The 24467-nt window shown below is 28.5% G+C and overlaps 1 protein-coding gene across 1 annotated transcript in view; it reads left to right on the plus strand.

The window, feature by feature from the left end:
• Nucleotides 1-13329: 13329 nt before the first annotated feature.
• LOC111623285 (A disintegrin and metalloproteinase with thrombospondin motifs 6-like) overlaps nucleotides 13330-24467 on the plus strand; it is a 52693-nt gene continuing 41555 nt past the window's right edge. The window contains exons 1-3 of the mRNA XM_023365805.1: nucleotides 13330-13492; nucleotides 20767-21134; nucleotides 22487-22622. Of these exons, the coding sequence (XP_023221573.1) occupies nucleotides 13402-13492; nucleotides 20767-21134; nucleotides 22487-22622 (595 nt within the window). The 5' untranslated portion in view covers nucleotides 13330-13401. The remainder of the gene's footprint in view (nucleotides 13493-20766; nucleotides 21135-22486; nucleotides 22623-24467) is intronic.

Below are 24467 nucleotides of genomic sequence, written 5' to 3' on the forward strand. Positions count from 1 at the left end.
AGACAGGCGTTACTGACGTAGTCAAGAAAAATTAAGGGTTTATAAGGGTTAAAAAATTCCATTTTAAAATTTAAATATAATATTTGTACAGTTTTTTCGTTGTTATTTTGAGCGTTTATGTATTTGTTAGCCTAACTTAATTCCTAGGTTATGCTACTGATAAGCGAATATTTCCTTAGGAATTCATTCACTGTAGCTTCTGTAGATTCAAAATTCGCCAGATAAAAATTATTATTCGTATTAATAAAAATTTTAGTTCAATAATAAGTGTTTTTCTCCGTTTACGGTTATTAATTTGAAAAGAAAAGAACTTCTCTTTTGGTTTTTGCTAAGATGTTACAGACATTGGGCTAAAGATAAGCTTATGTGATAATTTACCTTTAATAATTAACATAAAAATTTTAAATTATTTGACTTTATTTTAATATTGTTATACAATTTAGGCTTTTAAAAGTCACAATTTCCTACAGTTTTTTCCCCCCTCAACTTTGGCATCGTGTTAATGAAGAAAGGGAAATTGGGGAATTTGCAAAATGCTTTATTTCGATTTATCAAAATAAAACAATAAAGTATCTATGAACTTAAATATCATTGAATTTAGGGAAATTTGGTTAAATTGAATATAATTTGTCGTAAATGTGATATAAAAAATTTCTATTAAAATTTTTATTTGAAAAAAAAGTGAAGAAATTTATAATAGTATGATAAAATGTGATAAAAGAATGAATATAAAGAATAATAATATGATAAAATTGTAAAATTGAATAGAAAATATTAATCTTTCTAAATTCGATAATACGTTTACACTTTCTTCGAATCAACTTAAAATATTTCTCTCTCTTCCTCTCCCTCTTTCCTTTTATTTTGTTTTAACAAAGGAAAATTTCTCTTTAATAATGAAAAGAAATTAAATTAATGATTTAATAAAAGGATAACGCTGAAGAACTCTGCTTTTACTGTACTCCTTTAGATGCGGTTTTTTGCATTTTTACGGAAAATCGAACATATTTTTAGACCTATCTAAAAATTTTCTAATTAGCCTCGAAAGAGGGAGACCTAATTCTTGCACCTGGTGAAAACGGGTAAGATCGGCTATAATCTAATAATCTTAATCTTTGCTACCGTTACTTTTTGCCCGAGCAACGCCGGGCTCATCTGCTAGTATTTTTATAATATAATTTGATTATATTTTAATAACTTTACACAAAAGAATAAAACCATGTTTATATTATTTTGCATATTTAACAAATATTAAGCAATTAACTGTATACAATTTTGAGTGTTTTTTTTTTGTTTTTGTTCTTTATTAATATCTTATTGTTGTCAGAAGTTGTTTGAATTTAATTAAAATCTTATGTTTAATGATATTTTCTTTTTGAATTAAAAATAACAATTGTATTTAATTATTATCAGAAATATTCAGGAATTAAAAAGATTATTTCATATAAGCTTACGAATTAAATCAAATACTGTAGTTTCTATAAACATTAGAAATTTCTAAAAACAGGAGAGAAATAATTCAAGTTTTTTTCTTTAACTCTTTCCGTCCTGTGGGCACTAAGAAGACCCATTTTAAAGTCCATTATGGGTTCGGTCAGGCCTACAATGTGGCGAGAGATGGGAACCCATTTACCGGACGAACCACCCTCTGAAAAATTGCTGGGGTTGCCCAACCCTTTTGGATTCGATCCGTGATTTCCCAGAGCGGTAGGCTGCCACCTTAAGCACTTGGCCATTCGGCCGTTATATGTGAAGAGTCGAATTTTATAAAAGTCGAACTGTTTCCATGTTATAATGATGGTCGTTCATTTTTTCAACTGTTTTCCCCGTATGGGTATCAAAGAGAATTTTTTCTTGTATCCATAATGGGTTTGGCTAGGTCCGCAATGAGGATGACCGAGTGATGAGGGACGGAACCGAGATATCTGGAACACACCCATGAAATATTCCTGGGGAATTGCTCGCCTGTATTTGATTCCGAGATCCCAGAGCGACAGGCTCCCACCGTAGCCATCCGGCAATCTTATATTGATGATCAGAAATAATTGTAGGCAATATGGTAGGAAATCCGAATTTAAATCAAATCGAAATCTTGGCTATTTTTTACGAATAGTTCGGTGTTTGTGATAATTTTTCATATTACATCTATACCAGTGTTTCTCAACCTCTAACGAATCGTCGTCCCCTTCAATAAAACCGTTACGTAGTATCGGCCCCTTCACTACAAAATTCCGATGCCGAGGGACAAGGCTAACGCCAAATTCGTACTGCATCGAATAGACTAGTGATTAGTTTAATGTTATTTGTTTAATTATTGTACGATATAACGAATAAAATATCTAATTATTCGTAATATAATGTTTTACTATATCGCCCAGAAAATAGTTTTTTTGCCCCCAAAATATAAATTGTTACTAATCGCCCCCTGAACATGGAAAAACGCCCACATGGGGGCGATATCACCCCCGTTGAGAAACACTGATCTATACTGATTGATCCATTGTGACCAAAATTCTTTTATAATAGACAAAATTTATAGCTAACTGTAAGACTACATCTACACACTAAAAATTGTATACATAGTTCTAAAAATCGTAATAACCTGTACAGTTTACATTAATATAAACATGTAGGCTACGATTAATATCTTCAAATTAACTAAAAGTGTCTTCTCTTACATCCTTTCATCTCATCTTTTATGCGCTGTTGGCACGCGTAACGAATTTAATTTAATTTATTTTATGTTTTCCAACGTAGCCGGATAGCAAATAAAATATCCACAAGAATTTTAATTAAATTCATTTTTACATTTATCACTAAATAATTAATCAAGCTATAATGGAATATTTCGTTGCTCTTCTGAAATCGAGTTGGATTTGATTTATTTTAGATTTAGACGTAATCGTTTTTGAAACGCATCATCGTTTCTACATTCGGATAACTCACCGTATCTTTAGAGTATTCACCTTTATAATGGAGAAATTTTGAATGAATGGCATCTGTATTCTTTATCCATTCTTTACGATGGTAAGAATCGCATTTATCATTCCTAATGGTAAATGCAGATGACAGCATCCCATTGGTAGCTCTGAGGCTAACAGGATGCAAAAATAAGTTTGATTCTTTACGTCTTCAGGCTATTCATTAAACATTCTTCCCATTAAAAATATATTACCCGTTCCAATTTAGATGGAGTAAATTAAATAATAAAAGTTTTTTTCTATTCACATTACAAATAAATATAGAAAATGATTCATATGACGTACTGTATTTTTTCAAAACAATAATCAATGTCATTTAAAATAAATAAATAAAAAAAATTTATATTATAAGTATAATAATATCACGATGAGAATATATTAATGATTAATATATGTAAACTAAAATAACTGAAACGTCGAGTTTTTTATGTAATGATTCTTTTAGGTTATAATTTTCGACCGTAGAAGAAACCTGATATATCTATCGATAGTGATATACGGGTTTTCATCATGCAACTTACTGAATGTAAATGATTTTTCTTCTTTATTATTAAAATTTTTAAAATTTTGATTTTTAAAATATTTTGCACTTTAAGAAAATAATTAAATATTTTAAAATATTTATAATATTCAATAAATAATTTATACTGTTGCTTAAAATTCACCCCCTTTTAAATTTTTTCTTCTCGTGCGTTATATAGAAATTTAATTTTAATCTGTAAGCTTTTATTTAAAATTTCGATGTGTCATATATATTTTAAATATATATTTAACCTTATAATTAAAGTTTAAAGATTCTTGGAATGGCAAATATGGGACATTAATAGAAGCGAGTCACTTTATAGCGTGTTAAAGCCTTTGAAGTAGCTTGGGGCCTTCTACACTAAATTTTACGATTGGATATTATTTACAATCAATAAAAAGACATAAGCTTTAAAAATTTGTTAATCCTTACTGCGGGCCAACAGAATTATCGATAAACTCGAGATTTGGACAGTGCTAATGTCAATAATGTTTGTTGGATATTTTGAGAGTAGACGACAATAAAAAAAAGGAGGAAAAAAAGCGAAAACTAATCAAAGATAAACGATTCTGTCAGAATCAAGCTGTCAGTTTGTCTGCCGCCGGAAAAACTCAAAGCCAAAAAAAAGAGTAGGTTCTCTTTTTGTTTGTCTTGTTAGAGTTAACGATGTCCGTCTATCAATCTGAAGTCGTTCTTAATCGAATTTTCAAGTCATTAACCTATTCTTATATAAAAGAACGAGTAAATGACATCTTCTATAGTTGGATGAGAAACAATTCTTGGATTTCTCATAGTTGTGCTACATGAAATATCGCCGATTCATTTGAAAGTGCTACTAAAACAGTTCAATGAATCGTATTATTTTTCTCATATGTTCCTTAACAGTTCAATTTATCTAACATTTAGTTAATTTATCGTAAAGGGAATTTAGTAAATTTGTTTTTTTTTAACTAATATGTAACATAAATCATGTTTACATTAAAGTGTATTGTTAGAAGTGAGTAGCGCTTAGTTGTAAAGGAAGTGAAAGAAACAGTGAATGAACTTAAGTAAAAATTCCAAAAATTAAATTCATAGTCTAGGAAAAGTCAATAAGTGAAAACTACATCAAATACTTTATTATTTCAAAATAAATAAATTATCTCTTATGTTTTACTTTGAAGTAAGTAGAATTTTGAATTTGATTTTAGAATTCCTATGCTGTATTTATTCAATAGAGAAATAAGATAGAGTTTAGTTTTATTTATTTACGTTTTTTGAAGAATTATGATAATAATTTAATAAATAATAACTTACATCCATTTTTATACGTATAATATAGCATTTTTCTCTTTATTTTTTATAATTTGTTAAACTTGAGGACGATTACAACTAGCATTGGATTGATAAAAATCGCAAATGAGATTTTTATAATAAATTTCCCCTCTTGTACTCCCATACAGGGAGTACACGTACTTTTATCAATAACAAATAAATAAAAAATAAATAAATAATAAATTTCTAATATCTTTCGTTAAAAGTTTAAATTACAAAATAAAAGTAATTACTGTCTCTGAAGATAATCTACGAAAATTATAGATAAATGACCCCATTGCGCATTCAAACAATTTCTGGTTTTCGTTTTCCGCGATGGAAATTTATTGATTCCCGTTTTTGGAAGTATCACATTCGACTGATCTCTATTTCTTGGCATTGAAGCTGACCTCACCACCAACATAATCAACCAGGAATGATTGCTCCACTCCATTGACCCTGTGTGTCAACTATTACCTTTAATAAATACATAGATTGATGGACTAAGCTCTTCCAAAATTAATTTTTTTATTACAAATGGGTATATAAAAAATGCTAAAATAATTAATTTTAATGATCTTGATTCTAATATCGTTGAGAAATTCATAAAGAAGAGAAATTACTTTTTAAGGAATTCTAATTTTAATCGTTAAATAAATTGAATTTTTCAATGTTTGATGAACTTTGATCATTTATAAAATGACAATTTATTCTAGAAAATTAAATGTAAAGTGCTGTAATTTTATTAGAATTACTTAAATGTAGATGTAATTAGTAGCTAGAGTTATTTATACTTGACAAAATTAATTTTATGAGGAACTAATTTTATCTTCATTTTAGTTTATTGTACAGTGTAAGCTTAAGATTGATAAAACTACTTAAGCTCAAAGTTTTATTTATTATCTTTTATGAAAAACTACAATGAAATTTATAAAACAAAGAATAAAAATTTGTTAGATATCATAAATAATAGGAGTATAATTAAAATATAGCCATATCAATTCTGAAGAATAACCTAATTATATACGCACATATAAAGCTCCAATTATAACAATTCAAGAATTAGAAAAGTCGGCATTTGTGAACCTAAATTTAGGTTAAAATTACAAATTTTCTTGATCTATCGTCCATTGTCGGAAATTTTCCTAATGGAAACCAGAGCCTGAATGTTCTGCTTTACCTCAAAAGTGTGCGATTCCCATTTATTCCCTCACCAAGTGAACAACGAACTTTTGTCTTTATAATGCGATACTGTGACCAATTCCTGGAGTAGTAGACAATAAATAAATAACGAAATGCTTTAGTAAAGAGAGCGCGGCTCTAAGTCTGAGAATGAAGTCTTGGAAGAGATCCAACGCATGGCAGCTATGTTGCTACTAACTACCGAGTTATCTATTGTGTTTCATGTTTTTGCCAAATAGGAATGAATGGTTTTAACCTCCGAAGATGGCTGCTTGTTTCAATTGACTGATGAAAGAAATATCCGTTGTTTATATTTATTAAAACGAGCGATAATAAATACAACTCGAGGCTTTGACATTAACTGAATTTAACTTGGATAAAAGAGCAATATTTATTTATTTAAATTCTGTAAACTCTTAAATATTAATGCAGACATATTTTTACTTGTTTGTTATCTTTATAACCATACATTTATAATTTTTTTATTGCTTAAATTGTTTTATTTAATATTTTTAAGAAAATTATTTTGCTTAGTAAATGATAAGAGAGAAGTTAAAAATTGCAATAAATTTCGAAAATAGTCAAAAATATTTATTATTTCAAAATTTTTTCATTTAAAAAACAAATTTATTAAAATTTTATACACTTATCCAATCATAAATTTATGTTTTAATTGATTTTAAACTTTAAATATGGAGTATGTTTTGATTATTATTTATAATATAAAGATATTTAACTTGTAGAAATAAAAATAAAAAAAAAATACATTCCTTGGCAATTACCCATTGAGTCAATGAGAATTACAACTAGTAGCAAAGCTACTTCTAAAGAGGCACAAACAGGTAATGGCTGCAGGACTGGCATATTTAAGAGGCCTCATCTCTTTTTACTTCAGTTAATTGGATTGTATAGTTACAAGTAGACAAATTTCTAAATAAATTTTCAATTATTTTGAGTGCTGAAAAGATATATTTAGTTATGGTCGTGTAATTAATTTATTAAATTGAATATATTTAATGAATAATGTCAAAGAATAGAATGAAAAGTTGTGCTTCATTATGAGGCATTGCTAACCTTTCTGTTATATTTAGCATATTTCATAGATAATAGATCCAAAAATGATGGTTTAATTCCACTTTTTTGAGGTTTAAAATACGTTTTATTCCTTATACATTTCGAAAATATTAATTTTTTTGAAATTAGATAAGATATATAAATTATTTATTTAGACAAATCTTTATGTAGATGTATTGATTTAGATATCTTGTACACTTTTATTAATAAATAAATATTCATACAATAATTTAAGAGTGTGTGTAATTTAAAAATAAAATTCGCACTAAAAAGAGACATTACATCGAAGCTCTGTGAGGTCTATTATTACGTAGATGCAAGTGATAGTGAAAAGAAAATTAATTTAATATGATAAGCACATATTTTATTCTGTAATCTTGAATATTTAACAAAGAAGAAGGGTGAAAAAAGAGTAGTGAATTACAGGTTAATAAGAGAAGATCCAGGCCAAGATAAAACAATTTCACAACTTTCACATCATTTTATTTTTAAGTGCCGTATCAATTTAAGCAATATTCTTCGTCCATTAAGTTTCACTATTTTTTATTTTTTATATATATATATATTTTTTTTATCAATCGAGATTTAAATCAATGAGGTCAAGTAAATATCAAGTTGCAACATTGTAGATGAGAAAACTTCTTACAAACGTTCAAGTTAGTTGATTCTTGAAGCTTCTTGACATTGACAAGAAGCTGTTTATCAATCAATAAAATATTTTAAAATATTTAATTATGAAAAATAAATAAATTATTTATCTTCAATAAAAATTAAAAAAAAATAAAATAAAATTACAGACGGAGTATAAAATTCGATAGAGAAAACTAATATAAAAATTCTATAATTATTTTTTTTTTAATTTAAGAAACAGAATTTTAAAAGTCCCCTGCGTAATATTATTAATAAGTTTATGGGTTAGGAATGTAAGAAAAATGCCACCAAAAAACAGATGAGAGAGAAAATATTTTCCTACGCCCGTGCTCGAGCCAATTAAAGTGCATGGTTTCATCTATCGGGCTGATCGCGAAATTCTCTGGTTATTTACGAGTATGTGTCACCTCCCGACTGTCGTCTGGCCAGCCTCATTGAAAGTCCGTAACTCAAGACCCTCTAATAACTGCTGTTGATAGCGCGTAGATATAAGGCGCAGGAGGGGCGTACAAACTGTAAGCACAGCATTTTTTCGCCCGTCTACAAGTTTTTCTGCCAAAGAAGTAGACCTCGCAATATGTACCCTGCCGCCGAGATAGCCAAGTGTATATCTAATCTGCCTTATTAAATCTCTAAAAAAAATTAGTGGGCATTTTCCGTTTAAGAACTCTCGACGGAAACTTTAATAAAGATAAAATTTGTAAGATATATAAAGTTGTTTCCGTACTTCGAAATTGTTTGCTCTTATATAAATGATTAACGTTAACGAAACAGGCATGTATTTATGCACGTGCCTCTTTCGTTAACGTTAATCATTTCTTACATTATTTATTCCATAATAAGAGAAATATGTAAATTAATGTTTTACATTAAGCTGTAATGAATGCGAGGATATTTTCTGCTTCTTTTTTTAAAAAATCTTTCGAGCAGTAATGTAACTATAAATTTAAAAGTATTTCTTTTTTTTATCAATAGCCGTGCAGTTTTATTATTTAAAACTCGCCTGATTTTCAAAGTAATTAGATAGGGTATGTATATAATTTATAACGATAATTATTGATATTTATTTATCGAAATTACCATACCATTTGCGAACAGAAAATTTTATCACTTGCTACAAACTACTCTCAGTGCTGGTTCTATTTTCTGAGATATAAAGAATGCCCTTTAGAAATTCTTCTTACTTAATTGAATAAAGATTTATAGTTTTTTATTTTAGTTAATTTATGCAACTAAGTTGCCTCAGTAGATTGTTCTTTTTTTTTATTTACTTTTTTCGATTAAGAGGTTCATAACCCTTCTTTAATCGTAGGTAGCTTTACAACAATCTAATTAAAAATTAAGAGTACATATAATTTAATTTAATTTTTTCTTCTTATTCTTCTAAATTATTAAAATATTAATATGTATTTGGTAAAAAAATTAATTAAATGTTAATAAAATCCTACGTTAAACGTAATGAAAATCCTTATACAGCACTTTCTGTAATTTATTATTTAGAAACATACCGTAAATAATACACGAAAGTTAGTTTTTAAAAATATATCTTTTATTATAATGTCAACTCAAAGATTAATCTACATTTTTGTCGAAAATATGAATAATTCTGATAACAGATGGTGGAACATAAATTACTTTTACACCTCTCGCACCTCCCATTAATTCTGAATAGAAATATTCATTTACTATACCTGAATGACTACGCCAATATAACATTGAAAACTTCATAAAGAGTAATAAAAAAAAAACAATTTATCATATCTCTTATTATTCTAAGCAAATATTTTCTTATAAATATTATTTTTTAATTTTTCTTGCGTACGAAATTGTTGCTTCAATAACCTGCTACGCGAAATGTGCACCTGCCCATCGATACGTATCAGTTGTCATTGTGAATGTCTCTGAGGACCTCAGCGGGGTAACTTCGTGGGTGGAAGGGCCGTACTTCCAAAACTAAAGTGAGTCTTTTTTTAAGAGGGCGTGTTATAAAGTGTCTTATATGTCGCCACGCCTAAGTGACTTACCGTTATTGCATCTCTACATTTACAAAACTATGTCAAGTTTGTTTAGATTAGAATCCAAGAATGAATTTCTGTAATTCTATCAAGTTTCCTTTTTCTATTTTTCATTGTTGAATTATGACAGAATATTTATAATGTTGAATAGAACCTTAGAACACGGTGTCTAATCAATATTCTCGGATTTTTATTTTGATATCATTATTCATCAGACTACATTTTGACAATCCATTACAACTTTTCTATTTGTGCTTAATTTCTGTAAAATATAACTACTAATATATCAATTATAAAGTCTTATTTTTATACATATCTTTTCACCTTTAACCTCTTTTTTTACTGAATTAATTAATTTAAAATGATTAAGCGTGTGAAGAGAGAAAGAGAGAAAACGTCATTATCCATTTAAAAAATTTAACGTATCTAGTTGTAAATTCCATTGGAGTCTTTAACAATCGTCATTGATATTCATCGAAGCGTGGAAGATTAATCGAAAGAAGAAATATAGAAAGATGGAAGGCGTGCCTCGTTCATCATTTGTAGATAAATTTGAGATATTTCGATGCATAAGCAAAAGGTTGTCTATGCGCGACGAAGACACCTCCACCGCGTCAACACCCCATTTCAGAGATAAGATACTCTTTCTGGATACTAGATGAGAAAAATTTTCTCAAAACACTTTGAATTATACATTAAGAAGAGTCAAACACAGACTATGAAGCCGAATTTACATATATAATCTTGTAGTTTTATTTTTCTTGTTTTTATGTAGATCAGTATTGGTTGCAGCATTATACAGATCATTGTGTGCTTATACAGCTAATACAAATGATATTAATCTTGCTTATTCGATAACAACACTCCTTTTTCTATTATAATTCCTCTATCAACTTGCATGCTAGAAGCATCTGACGATAACGCTGAATACAATTTATATCACGCATCTGTTAGACTAGTGCTAATTTTACTATAACCGAAATTACTACTGTATTATTAATATACATTGTGCGCATTAAAAATAATAACAAAATTTCTCTGTTCAGATATTATCATATTTGATGTCTATCGAGTCTAAAAGTAGATGTGAAAATTGGAGCTGTGCCCAACGTTCAACTCTAAATTATGTAAATTGTTTATGAAGTTTAAAAATCTGTTTTTTGTATAATAATTATAGATAATAAAATATTATTTATATTCAATACTTTTACAATACTTAGTACTGTATTAAAATAAAATCGAATACATAGTATATAACTTAGATAAACTTCGATTTAACACCATCATTCGTTCTCTTTTGAAGTAGGTACTATTAATAAATCCAGTGTGGCGCTAAATTGAGGCTAAATCAAACAATAAGAATTTTATGTAGTAATGAAATCTACACACAATTTTCAGTATGAAAATCACTTGACTTGGTGATAACAATGGTTTTACGATTTAACATCGTACATTTAGCAATTAATAGACACCAGAGTCCTCTGTAACTCTCCAGTCTGTACTAGTGAATAGCGAATTGTCCAGTGTCTGTTTAGTAGAGAAGGTTCGTTTATAACAGTTCATTGGCACTTTACAAGAGTAGCGCTATTTAGGAGGTTGTTATATCGAAGTTTGATTATATTCATACTTAATTTACAATATGTAATTGTATATAGGCTATTAAAAATAACTGAAATTATAATAAATATAAATATTGGAAAATTTTACGTAAATAAGCAAAAATGAAAAGTTGATATTATTTATATAGAATATATATATATAATTCCGCAAAACTATTTCGATTTTTGAATATTTATGCAGCACAAGTTTAATGATATTCGGTCTTGTCTCATTTTATTCTTTGCATTTTGTGAAATTTAAGAGCATTAATTGGATGAATAATAAAAAAAGTAATTCAAATATCTTTTCTAGAAATCAGTATATAACAGGAAAATGTCTGATATATTAAATTGCAAAATTCTTTATTCTATACATTTGAACTAGATAATTTGAAAAATTAATAAAATAATTCTTCGATAAAAATTAAAATTGACACAATTTTTTATTCTGATTAACTTAAGGTGTTAAGCCAAAAATTTTACAAAAACTTTTGACTTAACACCTTAAGTTTATATGGTTTTTGACACAATCTATAACTTTGTTCACATTTAAGTTATATATATTTAAAATTAACAATGTCACCTTCATAATCACAAATTTTCTGTTTTGTAATTGCTCTACATAAAAAAAATATAGCAAGAAATTATTATTTTGTATAGTAAAACGTTGCGGTTTCATGTTTCTTTTACTTTTTAATAAATTATTCGTTAGTGTAGGTTTATAGAACCCATAATTTAAATTATAAATCTTCTTAGAGAGATGAATTATCTAACCTTTTTATCTTTCACGGTGACTATAAAAGTTAAGGAATGTTTTAAAATTAATTTTTAACCAATTTAAAATCCACTTACGTAAGGAATAATTTGATTTATTAATTTTCAAAAGTCACTTCGGAGACACGAGTTTAGTTTAAGCTACTACAGTTTATTTTCTTATCGGACGAAAAATTTGTAGTGACTTTAGAAGCAAAACATTGTGAAATTTTAACGGACCATTTAATTTTCTAGAGAATTAAGATGCCCAAAAGAGCATAAGAAAAATGATATTTATAAAAAAAAAAAAAAGAGAGAGAGAAATCTCTCGACTCAATTGCTTTCTATGTCAAACAATTAGATGGATTGATGCGTCATTTTTCTTTTTTCTAATTAAATATTGCATCTTGATTCTGTCCGACTGGACAGATTAATTTATATAAAGATATTTAGCTTTATTGTTAATTATTAGAATCGATTTAGATGTTGTTTTGCTCTATTTTGGTACTTGACACGTCCACGGCTCCTCTTGTTTGTTTTGGGAGATAACCCAGACTACAGAAAGAACGGAGATATCGATGGCCCATGTTTGTTTTGGAGTACATCACCATCTTGCTGTGAATCAGCATTTCTTGCTCGATAACATTCTCTCTAATTCTATGAGACAAATAACATAGTATAATGTTCTTTCAATAAATTTATGTCCTAATTAGAGTAGTGAGTAGTAGTCAATGCCCTTATGTTTTATATAGAAAAAAGTTTTTTCAACCCAAACAATGTTTATAAACAGGATGATTTATGTGTTAATAAACGCACATTAATGTAAACAATTATTCGTTTAATGAGTAAATAATTGTTTTATAATTTAATTTCGAACTTTTATAAGACATTTAAAATAATTTTCTATGGTGTTTCTTAGTTAATTTATCTTGTTTCTTAATACAAGAGAAGTACTGTACATTTTTTACAAATTAATATTTTAAATTTTACCGGTTATAATAAATTAGCAAATCTGTCGAGTAATTAATTTAATAAAAAATCTAAACTAGATTTTTCGTAGACTCGAAGACTTTTTCGTAATCTTCAACTGGGAAATTCGTCTTTGGGTGCAACTTTGGTGTTTTTCGTAGATTAATCGAAATGAAAGGTAAACGATCAATAGGAAGACGAGTAAAAATTCCCCCATACTTCGGTGTAGGTGGCTCCTCCTGGTGGACAGGAAACGTACCACTCAGTAATCAGGCCACTCACCTCCGGGAGAGTTTGTCGTATCGATGTGCCGGCTTCTTAGATGGATATACGTACCGTGTTGATGCCATAGCCTGGACGAGATGAACTGTGCCAAGTGGATCTGGCTCACTATCCTCATTATCGGTGTCGTTATGGCAACCGATTTAATATCTCTAAGAACAGCGAAATTGGGTGAGTAAATCGTGTTCGTTACTTTTTTTTCTCCTTCTCTTTTCTTTACACTCGTGATTAATAATGAAAATAATAATTTTTAAAATTATCTCTAGTCAGAAAAGTGTGATTTAGACAGCTTCTTTTCAGTTTAGGAAAGTACTTTTATAGTGACAAAATAGTAAAATTATCTCTTAAAACTTTTTGTGTTAACACTTATATTTTCACTTATCTTATTTATCTTAATAAAATATAAATTTTAATTGTTAGCAGAGTGAAAAAGGGCTTTAAATATATGTATACAAGCGAAATACTTCATTATTTTCTTTATTCATTAACACGATTAAGACATGTTGAGTTGAGATTTTCTCGAAGTAGCGTCGTAACCTTGCATTGTATGGATTGTAGCAACCTTGGAAATGCAGTAGCACAACCAGATTAACAAAGTTAAGAAACATCACTGGCGATAGTAGAAATCAGTCAAGCATTGTGTATTTCTCTACCGACACTCCTTACTATAAATAAAAAGAATCGGATAAGCCAACTGCTAAAAATTGGCAGAGAGAATATCCTAATGGTCATCTCTTCCATCTCCATTCTTCTAGAATCTAGATAATTAAGTATTATTTATTCGTTATATTTATATAATAATTTATAAGTCGATCGTAGCGTTATTTGGCTTAAGGTAAGAGGAGAGAGAACGGTGTAGTTACATAAGGTCAACTCGCAACTAGATTTTCGATTTTCTGATAATCTCGACAGTTAATCGAGTGTATAGAGAACACGATGATCACGTTTGTCACGAATAGTTAAGAGAAGATATCGAGTGAGATGAAGGGCGATGTCATTAAATGTCTCTCTCCTGTCGTTGCTCTCAACAGTCCAAGTACCGAGATGAGTATTGGATTTCAAATCAAGTCGACAACACGTGGCTACATTTAAGAAAAAGTTTTTTTCAGTGCGATAACACCGGAATAGGAATATTAGTGTGTGCTTCGAGTTAACCTTGAAAGAAAGTCTCCTTTTTTTCCCCTACTCCTTCTTTTAAATCAGGCTCTACTTGCTAGATGGCGCCGTCTTAAGGCTCCACTTAATTCAAAGCTCGTTTCTAATAAATTTCGCGAAATGACTTACTTTACGTTGAACGAAACGGAAATATTATTTAATGTATTACAAGATTTTATTAAATTAAATTATAATTAATTATTTTATGAACATTTACATATCAGGAGCTTTAAAAAATGAATAAATGCAATATTTAAATTAAATAATGCTGAAATTTAGGCAAGACGCACTGATGAAATTCATTCAACGTGTGCTAATTTCAAAAAATTTGTTGAATAGAAACGTCTCATAATATCACAATTTTTAATAAATTTAATAAAAAATAGCATTAAATATGTCAAGAATGTTTATTATTAAATTCCCGTATAACTTATTATGAAGATTTAAATATTGAATGAATCATCTCCACATGTTCATGTTCTATATCCTGCAATACTTAAGATTAAAAATGAAAGCGAAATCTTTAAAAATTAAATCGAAGGTTATCTCACAGCTTTAAACCAACTCGAATCAAAATAATAATTGTTAAAATATTAAATTTTTACATTAAATGATAAAAGTTTGATGAAATCTATACTAAACATTATTCTTTTATGCATGCATTTAATGCTAATTAAAGATACAGTAGTTAAAAATTTGCTACTTCTGCAAAATTTCATAGCTTAATTTAAAAATGAACATTTTAAAAACATAAAAATATCTTTGCCCACAGCATATAAACTTCGTATCGATTGCATCTTGGAACAGGTTGGCGAGTATCTATTGTGTAATAAAGAGCATGAGTCAGGAGATGCTCGAAGGAGATGCAGCCCTTGTGTCTAATGCTCCTAAGTATAGAGGACGAAGTGAAATCATTATAGACCCAAAATAAAAGTTTAAATTAGTTCAAGGAAAGCGGAAGCTGGCAACATATCTGCTTTTACATCTCAAAAATTTTCACTTTACTTATTTCTAAAAGTTGGATTCTCAGACTTTTGATATTGTTTATATTTTAGAATATTTTGATAATTTACCAGCCTCAAAGTATAGATAAATCGAAATAAAATTTATCGAATGACAACTTTAAATGTAAATGCTCATTTAAAACTAACCAAAATATAATTAAAAATAAAAATATTTATTTTCAAAGTAAAGATATAATTTTTCAATTTGTTTAATGAATTATATTGAAGCAGACTTGACTCTCAGCTTCGAAAAATCACTTTACGAGTAAATTAGATTCGAAATTAGAAAAGAAATTAATTAAATTTATATAAAATGAATTATAATAAAGTTTGATTATAAGAATATATGTAATTAAAATTAAAAAAATTAAATTTTAATTAGTGAAAATTCAGTAAAATATTGAAACTTTTTCAAATTGCGACCATTTATTGCGGTTTAAATAAAAACTTTAAAAACCAACCATCATCACCATAAAGCAGTTTCTTAAACTTCTATCGATTAAATTTAAAAATACAAATGCCNTATACTAAACATTATTCTTTTATGCATGCATTTAATGCTAATTAAAGATACAGTAGTTAAAAATTTGCTACTTCTGCAAAATTTCATAGCTTAATTTAAAAATGAACATTTTAAAAACATAAAAATATCTTTGCCCACAGCATATAAACTTCGTATCGATTGCATCTTGGAACAGGTTGGCGAGTATCTATTGTGTAATAAAGAGCATGAGTCAGGAGATGCTCGAAGGAGATGCAGCCCTTGTGTCTAATGCTCCTAAGTATAGAGGACGAAGTGAAATCATTATAGACCCAAAATAAAAGTTTAAATTAGTTCAAGGAAAGCGGAAGCTGGCAACATATCTGCTTTTACATCTCAAAAATTTTCACTTTACTTATTTCTAAAAGTTGGATTCTCAGACTTTTGATATTGTTTATATTTTAGAATATTTTGATAATTTACCAGCCTCAAAGTATAGATAAATCGAAATAAAATTTATCGAATGACAACTTTAAATGTAAATGCTCATTTAAAACTAACCAAAATATAATTAAAAATAAAAATATTTATTTTCAAAGTAAAGATATAATTTTTCAATTTGTTTAATGAATTATATTGAAGCAGACTTGACTCTCAGCTTCGAAAAATCACTTTACGAGTAAATTAGATTCGAAATTAGAAAAGAAATTAATTAAATTTATATAAAATGAATTATAATAAAGTTTGATTATAAGAATATATGTAATTAAAATTAAAAAAATTAAATTTTAATTAGTGAAAATTCAGTAAAATATTGAAACTTTTTCAAATTGCGACCATTTATTGCGGTTTAAATAAAAACTTTAAAAACCAACCATCATCACCATAAAGCAGTTTCTTAAACTTCTATCAATTAAATTTAAAAATACAAATGCCATTTACCTTTTACATTTTTTTAAAATTATTTTTATATGATTCACTTATTTTTTTTTTCTTTTCGGACAACTTTAGTCTCTTCAGGCATGTTGTTCCCTTTGTCAGTTCAATTTTTTTTTCCTCTTTTGTTTATACGTGAAATGTATCTCTAATTCTTTCCATCAATAAAGAATTGTTATATTCTATTGTAATTTTCGGATAATTCATTTCGGTAATTTGAATCTAGATGAAAGCTACCGATGTAATCGCCAAAAAATAAAATCCGCATACAATTGTCAATTTTTTTAATCCCTTGCGGAACCTTCTAAAGCGGTAATCCGAATTATCATATTTATCAATGTATTGCGTTTTGAATTTCGCATTTTAAGTTAAACTTTTTTCTTAAAAAAAAAAGACTAAGACTTTAAATATGTTAAGATTTTCCGACTTGGCACCAGCATTATCTCTAATTTTTAATTCTTTGCTGTGTTTTTTTTTCCTGTCAACTTCTGTGGAGAATGCTTCATATATATATACGAGGACTTAAAATGAATATTTGATTGGACATCTTAACGATAATCATGGAGAAATTGATAAATGACTCCCTCATATTATCCGCACCTGTCGCTATCTTTCCATCTTCAATGAGAAAGAGAAAGAATTGACTTCAGCGATTAAATTTCCCACCCTCCAATGTTTCATTCGAAACGAATATCCGCATTCTTCAGGAAAAATAAATTCGTCATGTAAAGTTGATGTGCCTTATAAGTAATGAAAGATAATATTTAAGATACGAGAAGCCCGTTTGCTCTTCGAATCCCCCTGCGGGATCTTTTACTCTGTAATTATTCACACCCAACTCGTATCACTCATTTCCACAAGATTCTATATTCAAGTAAGTTATGAGGGTGCGTTCTCCTATACGAAGCTAGAAGCTACTTGAGGTGTGGCGAATTAATAGTTACTCTTCCGAGTCTAAAGGGTTTACCGAATCTTTCTTCTCTTTGCAGCTAATTAGGGAGGATAAGGTTTCGTGATAAACCATTATTCTCTTTATTCTAACAGTTTTTCTTTTACTATTGTATATTCTAAGCAGAACTAATTATCGTAAGCTTCTTATAAATTTGCAATATTTACAATGGAGAATCTCATAACCCTTTTTATAAAATGGAAATTATTTAATAATGAGAAAATGAAGCGATGAAGAAAGAAGAAGAAAATTGATTTTTCTTGCATATTCAATTCGAAAATTGTGTAGAGAATGTGTTCAGCATTTAAATTTTTATTATTGAACAGTTATATTTAAATTTCTTTTAATAATTTAATATTATTTTGTTTTAAAAATATATATATATACAGTAATATTTTATATTGATGATAAAAGTAAATTAAAATTTTCTATTGTTTATTATAATATTAAAATCTTAGTACTTTTGACTTATTTAAAAAGTTCTCTAATTGTTATAAAAACAAAATCCAAACTGGCATATAAAATAGTTGAAAATGTTTCTATAAATTTGGATATTTTGTTATCAATTAAAAAATCGCAATAAGTTTATTATTAATAATTAAAATTCTCGTCGTGTAGACGATTTCCAATATAATTATTGGAAAAATTTGATTTGATATTAGGATTTTTTCTAGTTACTTTGATTATAAAATAACCAAATACTTTTTTATTATTTAATCAAACATTTATATTCGAATATTTAATAATATAATTATTGTAATAACCCTTCATCACATACAATTACTTTTTATATAGGCCTGTATATAAATTATTCGATATTATACAGAAAAATTGCGAGAAAACGGAAAGTTTTTTTTTTAAGTGGAAAGTTTTTATTTTGTTAGCATTAAAAAGAAAATCCAAAATTGATTTTATGTTGGGGAATGTAAAAATGCAAATACCTGTCATTGTTCCATTCAGGAAATGTTTCAGATACTGCACTAAAAAAACGTCCTTGTCGGTAGCAAGGGTTGGAAGGTAACAATGACATTGAATTGGAAGTTCGGTTGTTAAAGTGGCGAAGTTTCTAGGCATACGACATTCTTGTCTAACAACAATCGGAGAAACGAAAGATATACGGCACATTGAGTATAATTTACGATGTAAAAGTCTCAATGTCAAGGACTTTTTTTACTTTCAATGGAGATAAATGGATGCCGACGTGGTTGATAAATTATTCAAATAGCATTTACAGAAACGAAAAAATTGCGTGCATTTATCAGAGGTCCCGAAGAGGAAAATCTCATTTTTGATATCATATCTATATCAAGATAATATATGTAAACACAGCTAAGAGAATGTCGAGTTATACGAAGTTCAAGACAGATATGTTATATAAAATGATAGCTAAACACGCTATAACTAGGCGTTATGCGTTATTGGATTGTGTCAATGGTCTGTAAAGGGAAAGGGGGAGGGTCCATCTTTTATCTAAATACTTGAGTATTATTCGATATTTATTTCAATACGAAGCGGGGGGGTCAATTCTGTTTACAGGAAGAAGAAAAGTCGACGACTTCTCATTATATGGAAGCAAAGATGAACGGTAATATATGCGTCTAGACTCGGATGTTTAGTCTGTGTTTGTGCATATTTCATTTTGTCTGTCATCGTCTGCTACCAAATTAACATAAGCTCGACAATAAGCGTTTCTTTTACCTTCGGTGCACGTTGGTCAATAGTTTTCACATGGCGTCAAGCCGTCTGCCGTCGGAGTCGAAGCTTATTGTCGGGACATAGGGAGGGTGAAAGACCCTTTCCCTTTTCAAACCAGTCTTGATTATAGTCGAAGTTTTAAGGTTGTACCATTTCTACGTTATGGTCTTTGGCCATTGACCTAACGGCAATAATAGTATAAAGCCAGGATCTTGTGCAGCTTACGTGAGAAACGGGAATGTGGCTTGTTATAAATCTTTACATTAATGTTGATTTATCAACTATACATAATTTTTTTTTGGTCAATGATGTTTCACTTGATAAACGTCATAAAGTCAATTTTATCTTTAAAACAGATGAGTTGCTAATGTTATTGAACCTCTAGGCGTGCTATAAAAATAACGACGTTTTCACTAACTAATTTGGTATCCTCTTACTGAAACAACATTATCAAGTGGATCCGAGATTTGTTATTTAAAGAATTTTTTTTCGTTAATATGACCACATTTAAAAGATCTTAAATTAATTATTACTTAATATTCGAAGCTTAAAATAAATATATTTAACCTCGAAATATTCATAAAATTTGAATATTTTAAACATTACTTACATTCATTGGCGTGTTTGGTATTGCAAAATTATATTTTATAGTAAATAAATTATTACTATAGAAATGATTTAATAATAATTACAGTTTGTGAATGCCCGTAAATCCATATACCAAATACAACCTATAATACAGTATATTAATAATGAGAAGAAATCTGTATTGAAAGACTAAGAAAGTACAATACGGTACCTCGGGATCTGACACAGAAGTCTTCACCATGTTACAGGAAGCGTATATTGATCAATATTCTTTTTTTTCAGAACCCTTTTTCATCATATTATTAATAAGAATAAAGAAGCCTATTGTTCTATACTAAAAAAATTTATATCATATAATCCAAGAGATATTTGCCGGGAATACCCACGAGTAAAATGAGAATCCCTCTTCACGCACGTTATGCCACGAATAATCGCGTATCCCGTTTCGATTAAATTGTACTGTACAGCTCTTCAGTGCAGTAATCTCCCACTTTCTTCAAAGAAAAAATTAAATTAAATATTTAACATAAGAATTTATGAATATAACGAAATGTTGAGTACACTACAGTATATTTTATGTTGTTATTCTCTAATTGTATCTTTATTAATGTCAATTTTTTTGTTGTATTCTTTTCAGGTGATACTCTATCATTATTAGATAGTTACGAAGTCTTTATACCAACTGTAGTCGACAGCCGAGGACAATTTTTAAGTTACGATGTCAGGCATAACCAGCTGAAAAAACGCCTCCCCATTAGGCATAAAAGAACTGTATCCAGTTTTCCACTCGATCCGGTTTTCTTCAAAATAAAGTTAGAAAATAAAGAATACCTACTTAATTTGACGGAAAATAGTCTATTATCTGGTAGAAATTCCATTTTGGAAGTATGGCATCCCGATAGCATAGAGAAGCGCAACTTCACTTACCATAAGTGCCATTATTACGGTCACGTAATCGGGGAAGAAAACTTTTCTGACGTAATGATTAGCAATTGTTACGGCCTGGTAAGAATAATTATCATTCAAAAGTAGAAAATTTAGTAAAATTAATGAATTTTATCTTTTAATTTAAATCTTAATTATCTGTTTTGAATGCAATTTCTTTTTTACAAACGGCTACTTTAATCGTTGGCAAATGTAATAAACGAAGAATAATTTTCGGATTTAATGCTAATTTTAGAGCACTTATCATCTTAATTTTCTTCTTTCTTTAAAGATTAGATGCAAATAAGATATTTTTATGGTTTAAGGGAAGAAAGAGGGATTATTGACCTTGGGAATTTTTTTTTTATACTTAATTCCTTTTTGACGTTTTAAAGCTCTTTTTATGGTCTGTCAAATGCCAAGTTGAAAGCTATTTCTTATTCCGATCTTTCTTATTCAAATTTTAACTTTTAGTAAATATAATGCAACTTTATTAAAGTTTCCGAACGTGGTCTCTTCAAAAGATTAAAGTCACGAGGTCACATCTTTTTCATTCTATGCCATTTTTCTTTTTTTGCTTTATCTGACCTAGGCCCATATTTATTTATTTTTTTATATTATTATTATTATTGCCACGTGGACTAACAAAATTATGACTTTCAAAATTTATTAAATAAGAAATTTTTAACGAAATAACTTCTAGATGTTTAAAAAATTGTAAATTCGACGCTGTTAATAATGACAATGAGTATATTTAGCTTCAAAAATAAATGTACTTAAATTAGTTAAGATGTTTTTTTTTCAAATATAAGTATCAATTGAAATTAACCAAAGATTTCGGAGAAAAACGTTACAAAATTTGACAATTGTGGGGTAAAAAAAATAATAAAGTAAATCGAGAACTTCATTAAAATCTTCAGTGAAGTGTTCACTTGGTGAGACCATATGGCTAGACGGTGTTGATAGATAATGACATCGATCCCGTTTTAACTTGGCTGTCATCTTATCCGATTTTTAATGATTCGAAATAATCATGATAATATTAAATAACTGTATGAATGAGAAGAGTGTAACGACCTAATTTTTATAATTTCACCTATTTAGCTCCGTATTCTTTAAAAGAAATGAATAAATTATGTTTTTGTGGTACTTACAATAATTTATTTCTCTTTTAAAGTTCAATAATATCATTTTTTTTAAATATTTAAATTAAGAACTTTTTGAAGAATGCTTTAACACAGAAATGAATGGAAGTTATGGGATAATAAATTAACGTTCAATCGATAATTTTTTATTATTTGCACGATTCATTCATTCTCTTTATTCTGTAAATTATTTCTCTGAACAATGAATGAATAGTGAAAAATTTTTGACTGACAAGTACATTTTAAACATTACGATCAGATAATGACCTTTAATTTATTTTTTTTCAGCACGGAATATTCTCCATTTCTGGTCAGGAGTATGTCATTGAACCTTATTGGAATCATACCAACGACGTGCTTACACAGGGTCATCCTCATATTTTGTACAAGAGAACCTCACTCGACTTCAAAAGGAAGTTCAAAGGTGAAGGAGTGTTCCTTCTCACAATAATAATTTAAAGTGACCAAATTCAATTTATTTAAATATTTATGTTTTAGGTATGATGTTAGATTGTTTTTAAGCATTGCAAGAGAAAAATTTATAGCTTAGGGAAGTTTTAAAATGCTAATCCCCTAAGGCACGTAATAGTTTAACTAAAGGCGAAGAAAAAAAAATTCATTTCTTAAATTTATATCGTTAAATTTCTTAATAGTTTGTTGAAAGTTTTACAGACTTTCAACATGGGAAAATATTAAAACTCTAATAACATAAATTTAAAAGTAATATTTTCTCTAAGGAGGTTCAAATAGGTAATTTACCTGTCACTACGTTTTCAAGTAAACTTTTCCGGATTTACAGCTTGTCGAGACAATAGTATCTGGTAAGCATAACAAGCTGTTATTTGCAAACTCATCTGTCAGCGAGAACATGTTTAAAAATCAAAATTTTGTTCCTCATTCGAAGAGTGACCCGAAAATATAAAGAATAAGTTATCTCGTTGAAGTGAGATCATATCAAGAAATTAGGTTGGATAAAGACCCGAGGCATGGAACCAATAGTTTTTATGACTTTCTGCTATCTAAATGGACTCGATCGTAAACTTCTGTGGTGAAAGACTTGTCTTGGTAATATTTAAGACCTCCTACGGTTTCTGCAACCTCCCACGGGACAAATTTCTGTCATCCGATAAGATCGACAAATCTTAACGACTTGTTTTGCACACATTTTCAGCAAAGGGAATAGACGTGACCAGAATATTGCTTCAATTATGCCTTTCCCTTATTAAATTGCGTCCGACTCTCGTATTGGATCGAAACAACTTTTATTACTTGTCTTGCAGGAGGGAGATATGCCACCTTTGCTCCAACAATTTGTTGAAGTATGAGATGAGCTCTACTGCCGTTCTTAATGCTGTTTTGACCTTTATGATATTAAATCTAAGAAATGTTAATATCGTATTTCACTTTAAAATTAGAAACATTTTTATAACTTTCTATTTGATGATAGATATCTGCTTTATTTTAATACAATTTATCACACAAGTTATATTGTTTGGAAAATATCGTTTTAATTGTTATTAATATTATTTTTTTATGTGAATAATTATACTTTAAGCTAATAATTCACCTTTAAATTGTTTAACAATTGCATTTTCATTATCTATTATATAATTTATAATAAATAAGTATTTAATGGATAGGGATGAAACTCGGATCTTTTACATCCAGTAAAGTCATGATGAAGACTTAAAAAACGATTTTTTGGCAGGTGTCCTGCGAATAACCGTGATGTAACTAATATTTTTTTTTCTTCTTTCGTATTTAAACAAACTCGCTAGTACAATTACATTTACACAGACGTGTTATTTATAACTTTTCCCTTCATGACAAACTGACAACAGAAGCATCTTAATCAGGGTTTTGACGTCCGAGAAATAGAGCCTATACCTCTTTTTGAGATATGGTTCCTTGTCCCTAAAGCAAAAAGTCTACGTTGGCGGTCTCTTCATAACGTAGCTCTATATTTAGATAACTTATTTTACCCGAGATAATTACTAACAAGATAAAACAAGTTATTCCAGGAGAGAGCATCTAAACTAAGAAAAGTCCTCTTTGAAATTAATATTACGAAGTAAAGTCTCTTCTAGATGAAAGTAGAGATGTTGAAATAACTCATTGCATCTTTCATTTGACCTAAATAAAATAAAATAATTCGTTTCATTAATAAAATTAATTAATTTCATTCATTACTGATTTGATTGATTAATTTAATACTTATTATGAGAATTATTAATGTTAAAATATAATTATTATATTTTTATAAATATAA

Source organism: Centruroides sculpturatus, unplaced genomic scaffold, assembly GCF_000671375.1.
Source record: "Centruroides sculpturatus isolate CEXI.00-Female unplaced genomic scaffold, Cexi_2.0 scaffold123, whole genome shotgun sequence".
Classification (NCBI taxonomy): domain Eukaryota; kingdom Metazoa; phylum Arthropoda; class Arachnida; order Scorpiones; family Buthidae; genus Centruroides; species Centruroides sculpturatus.